Genomic DNA, 5,150 nt, shown 5'->3' with positions numbered 1-5,150 from the left:
GCTCCTGTGGCTGCTTCTGCTACTCGTACTGCTTGCCAGGATAATGCGCCTCAACTCAATTGGGAATTTCGAAAGTAAAGTTGAATTTCATGTTCGGCTGCGGCAATTGTCACAGATGGTTTAATTGAAGTAATTACATACGAAATCCGTCAGGATTTGCTCCCTCCTCAAGCTCTTCTCTTCTCTCACCTCACCTCTCACTGCTCCCCTGTCTCCCTCTCTGATGACACTTTTCGTTTATTATTTTATTATACTCGTATTATTATATACTAAGCAGCAGCAGCAGCAGCAGCATCGCCTCATCAACAGCAACATCATAATCCAGCCATTTGGGGTTCGGCGGAAAAAGGGTTAATTGAGTTGTTGCCTTTTGTTTTATCTGCTTTTCCGCCGTTTGCCTTCTCGACTCCTCGACTTGCGGGCTCTCCTAATGAGCTAATGACAACTGCGTGTAATTGTCAGGCAGGAACAACCACAAGGACATCCATAAGGGAAAAGTGTCGCAAGTATTTATTGCCGAAATTTTATGTGCTTTTTCGGTTACATTTGATGTGGTTTTCCATGAATTTTGAATGGAATTTTTCCAGGGGCTTAAATCCAGTTGAACCGGTCCAGTCACATGCAGATGTTCCAAAATGGTTCTGCTAAAGCCAGAATGTCATCTTCAAGGCTGCCTAAATATATATTCAACTGAACCGTAAATATTTGTGTAAACATTTTACTCATCGTTTACCAATAAAAAGAGTCACTAAAAATGAACAATGACATCTGGATAAACAATGAATGATTTGCACGGTCTATAAAAGGGCGTACCACAACCAGAGCCAGAGACAGTTATCATACATTTACCAAAAAGATGCTTAAGTCGATATTTCTGGTTGCAGCCCTCCTGGTCGTGGTACAGGCCACCATTCTGATTGAGCCCAAGCCCCAGCCGGTGGAGCCCTGCAGCACATGCAATCTCTACCTAAGAGGCTACACCTGGGCCCTCGAGGATTGCACCTGCCGTGTCTTCCAGAACGCTTGCCTCCTGGGCGAGGAGAATGCTCGCAGGGCGAAGGCCGGAAAAACCCGTAAGTTCTATTGAATATCTTGTGTCCGTGTCTGAAATATCTAAATCATTATCAATCGATAGCTCTTGTCGTTGTTTCGGAGAAGTTATGCCGAAGTTTTATTCCGAAGAAGTGCCTTATTGGACTCCCAGTGGTGGCCAAGTTCCCGAAACCAGCACCATGCGGCTGCAATGGCAAACCTGGCAGCCTCGTCAACCAACAGTTCAAGAATCTCTGTGCGCTGAAAAAATACTCCTCTGAAAATTCAAGGCGTAAGATAATTTCGAAATTTCAAAAAACAGTCTTCTACAATATGTGTGATCATTTTACAGCCTACATCAGCTACACAATTGGAATCTGCTAGGAGTCTTCCCCGATGGAAGCATGAACTACTTGCAACATAGACGAATCCCATGCTGTTTTGTTCTTTAATTTTACCTTATCACAAACCATTTAACATACAAACATAAACGAAGTAAATACCCTGCACTTAAAAAACTACTACAATCTACTACTTCAATCTACCATAATATTCCCCGAGGTTTGCTGCGATTACCTACATTTAGGTGTAGTCTGAAATGGCACTTATCCCTGCCTAAAATTGTACTCGTATTTGTAATTACCTGTTTTGAGTTTAGTCAAGCCTGTTTTTGGGCGAAAAAGATGAAAAAGTAAAAGCTTTCTTTCCCATTCGAATATTTTTCGGTTCATTAAGTCAAACATGTGGTCGCCTGAAATTTTTAGTGCACATTCTGCAAATATTTTCAAGTTCATTGTTGACGGACTTAAGCATTATGTACTCATCGCGTAAACCCCATCTGGACAAATAATATATTTCGTTTATTATAAAAAGTCACGGAACAAGCCGTTTAAACACAATCTTAATCAGTTCATATCCATAGTCTTTGTGATCATTTCATTGCAATAAAATATTTAGCATTGAATTAGTATTTCTTGTTCTTGAATTTCTGCAAGTTTCTTACGTAAGGCTTTTGATTCAAGAAGAATCCAAGCCAGTGCCAGAGCCATAACCAGATGCGGAGCCAGAGCCGAAGCCAGAGCCGGAACCAGAGGTTGAGTCTGAGCCTGAGACAGAATGATAATTTTATTCCAACCCGATGCTATACATTTTTAAGCCTCGTGCCCGCTTTCCAAAAACTCTACAATTCCCAAGCCAGCTGCTTGTGGATGCAACAGAAAGCCAGGCTCCATGGTAACTGAATGGTTCTTGGAGCCTGTGCCACCTATTGAAATATTCAGCTGAGGACAGGACCATTAAGAAATTGTTCATTAAAAATATATACATAGTATTCACATATTTCTATACTATACTATTTCTTTTCTCCCCAGACCGAATATCGGAATAGGGGCTACGTACGAGTATAGAGCGCTATCTCAAAATTTCAGCACCCTCTACCATTCCTTATCCTCTGAAATGTCCCTTTAAATGATTTCTTGTAATATTTACCAGTATGTCATATCGTTCGATTTGTAAAATTGTTTTTCTTTTCTCCCATCCTATATTTGTTTTCTTTATTGTTAATATTTTAAACCTTATTTGTCAGATAATTGTTAAAATACATATTTAATGAAATATATTAGATCATTGGTAAATACGATTCGTATTGTGTGCTCTTCCTTTGGATATGCCTCGTAGAAATAGTCAAAGAAAGTTGGCCAATTTACCTCTTGGTTACCTTGAACGTGACAGTATCCAATTGATAAGGTCAGTTGCCTGATGTTACCTATAAATATCGTATGAAAAGGTATTCTTCAGAGTACATCTGGTATCGATACAGTATATTTACTTACAAATTAATCAGCAAAAATAACCGAAATACCCAAACCACCATCTGCTCAAATACAACTTTTGACCCATTTTGTAGCCTATATAACGAGCTACCAGAGGGAGTATACTCAACAGTTTCCGAGTTTTCTCAGTCGATCATCATGTTCAATCTTAAGTTATTCGTCCTGATTGCTGTGGCCATCTGCCTGACCCAGGCCTGCTGTGTCACCGAGCCCGAGACGCCCAATTGCGGATGTGGAAAGCCTCAGTGCAGATCCTGCGGCTGCGGTGGCGTCAAGACATCTGGATGTGGTGCAAAACCATGCCGGAATCCCTGCCCCAGCTGCGGCGGCTCCAGCTGCGGCTGCCCCAAGTAACCAGCTCTACGGGAGTCCTGCACTGTCTATCTACAGTCTGGGAAGTGAGGAGACCTCCCAGCTGAATTCCTGCTTGTCAAATGTTACGTTTTCCCCGTTATTAAAGTGTTGCAACCTCTTAGAACTTTCATCTTTGATTCCGGCTGTCTTTCGTACTTTGTGCGCTCGATTGTGAAGCGTGGATGGATGGGAGCGCTTGAATGAGCAGACAATCATTTTCATTGCATTGATCACTTTTTTATTCATATCCGTTCACTCGTTGGCAAAGTAATTTCTTTGTTCTTTCCCAGCCATGCAGCTCAGCTCCCTCGACGCCCCTTCAGAAAACTGAGAAACAAAAGAAAAAGTAATCATATCCGGACTCCCGCTGCACCCGTCCCCCCGCACATTTGGCGCCACCATCGTCGTCGTATACTTTGCACTTTTCTACGTGAATTGCTTTTTTGTTTTGCTCCTCTTGTTTCCTTTTAAACTCTGTTTGGATCTGGTACTCGTATTCCATTTCATTTGCTTGGCCCTTTAGCCCTAACTTGGTCGCCGACTGGATACCAGGCCCATCCTCGCAACCGCAGGACATGGGTCGCATCTCCTCCTAATAACCCTAAAAGCCTTATCGAGTCATTTAGTAAGAAAACAAGCAATTAAAATGATGAATATGCAATAAATGTGGATTGTATATGCAAACACACACAGAAACACACAGACAGCCGCTAAAGGACAATTCCTTTCGCCCCCTTCCACCACCCGTCAATACATTTTATATGCTAATGAGCGGCACACATTTACGGGGATCTACAGAAAAAAATGTTCAAAAAATTCGGGAAAAAATAAAGGAAAAAGGCCGAAACATACATTTGCCTAATGAAAATAGCGCCATTAAAATAAGAAAAACAACTTTAGATACCGAAATTCGAAACACGGCGAGTTTTGGCAATTAAAAGGATACGAATGATACAAGGTCCTTCTCTCAACTGTCCTGCTGCGTCAGCCCATGAATATGTACGAGTGTGATAGAGTAGAGGGACAGGGGCTATGCCCGTACACTATGACAATGATCGTCTAGCAAATTAGAGATTAACACGCATGTGTCGTCCTTTTTGTGTGTGAGTCCTTTTTGGAACTGCTGGCTGGTTCATTGACCGACCGGCGGATGGCAATAAAAGTAAATGGCTTCGAAAACTTTTGACGGAGTGCCAAACTGGCGGCCAGTTTTATAACTTAACGAATTAGAGCAATTTGAGAAAAGACTATAAAAACGTCAGGGGCTGGAAAACCACAGAAATATGTTGAAAATTTTTGAAAATTTTCATGGCGCGTGCTCGAGGAAACACTCAGGTAAATGGGGCGCACGGGGGTTGTCTGCCGGACTGGCCCGAACTGTGTGTTTAATAAGCTATGACGAGCGCAGAGAGCAGGCGCATTGAAAATAGCAGGGAGGATCCATATCAGTGGAAAATTAAATGCATTTTGAGGAGCAGGCAATCAAGGGGTATACTTAAAGATGTGGAAGTGTAGGAGGGGATGACACACCCAGGCCGCTGTTGTACAACATCTTCGTGGGCAAACATATTAATTAACACAGACACAGACACAGAAACAGAGGCCTATGCGCCTGTCATATGTCCGATGCGACGGGTCAAGTCGGGTCAGGTCAACAACTTAATTATATTGCCCCGACACCGACATCGCCACTAGCCCCGGGCCTCTAGTGCACTCCGAGTGCTTCAATTATAATTACGCGTGCATCCATACGTATTTGTATTTGTATTTGTGTTTGTGTTTTGCATTTCCAAGTCGAATTTATTATTATTTGTATATGGAATTGTTTGACTGCCGCGGCCCCGCCCAGCTCTAATTTGATAATTGCAATTGCGTGTGCAGTCAGCGGCTCGTTAGCCAATGTCCTGTCAGGACATCGGCTGATGGGTTAAT

At 42.4% G+C, this 5,150-nt stretch overlaps 2 protein-coding genes across 2 annotated transcripts; both read left to right on the top strand.

Moving 5' to 3' along the window:
• Window positions 1-825: 825 nt before the first annotated feature.
• On the top strand, window positions 826-1,553 carry LOC108154426 (salivary glue protein Sgs-5). Its single transcript, XM_017284695.2, has 3 exons — window positions 826-1,073; window positions 1,136-1,324; window positions 1,385-1,553. The coding sequence occupies exons 1-3, from the start codon at window positions 857-859 to the stop codon at window positions 1,414-1,416; spliced, it is 438 nt and encodes a 145-aa protein (XP_017140184.1). The 5' UTR covers window positions 826-856; the 3' UTR covers window positions 1,417-1,553.
• Window positions 1,554-2,957: 1,404 nt separating this feature from the next.
• On the top strand, window positions 2,958-3,342 carry LOC108154489 (chorion class high-cysteine HCB protein 13). The gene has a single exon (XM_017284790.2). The coding sequence runs from the start codon at window positions 3,003-3,005 to the stop codon at window positions 3,216-3,218; it is 216 nt and encodes a 71-aa protein (XP_017140279.1). The 5' UTR covers window positions 2,958-3,002; the 3' UTR covers window positions 3,219-3,342.
• The last annotated feature ends 1,808 nt before the right edge of the window (window positions 3,343-5,150 follow it).

This window comes from Drosophila miranda, chromosome 2, assembly GCF_003369915.1.
Source record: "Drosophila miranda strain MSH22 chromosome 2, D.miranda_PacBio2.1, whole genome shotgun sequence".
NCBI lineage: Eukaryota > Metazoa > Arthropoda > Insecta > Diptera > Drosophilidae > Drosophila > Drosophila miranda.
Note: the sequence above shows the minus strand (reverse complement) of the source record. Positions and strands in the feature narration are given on the sequence as shown.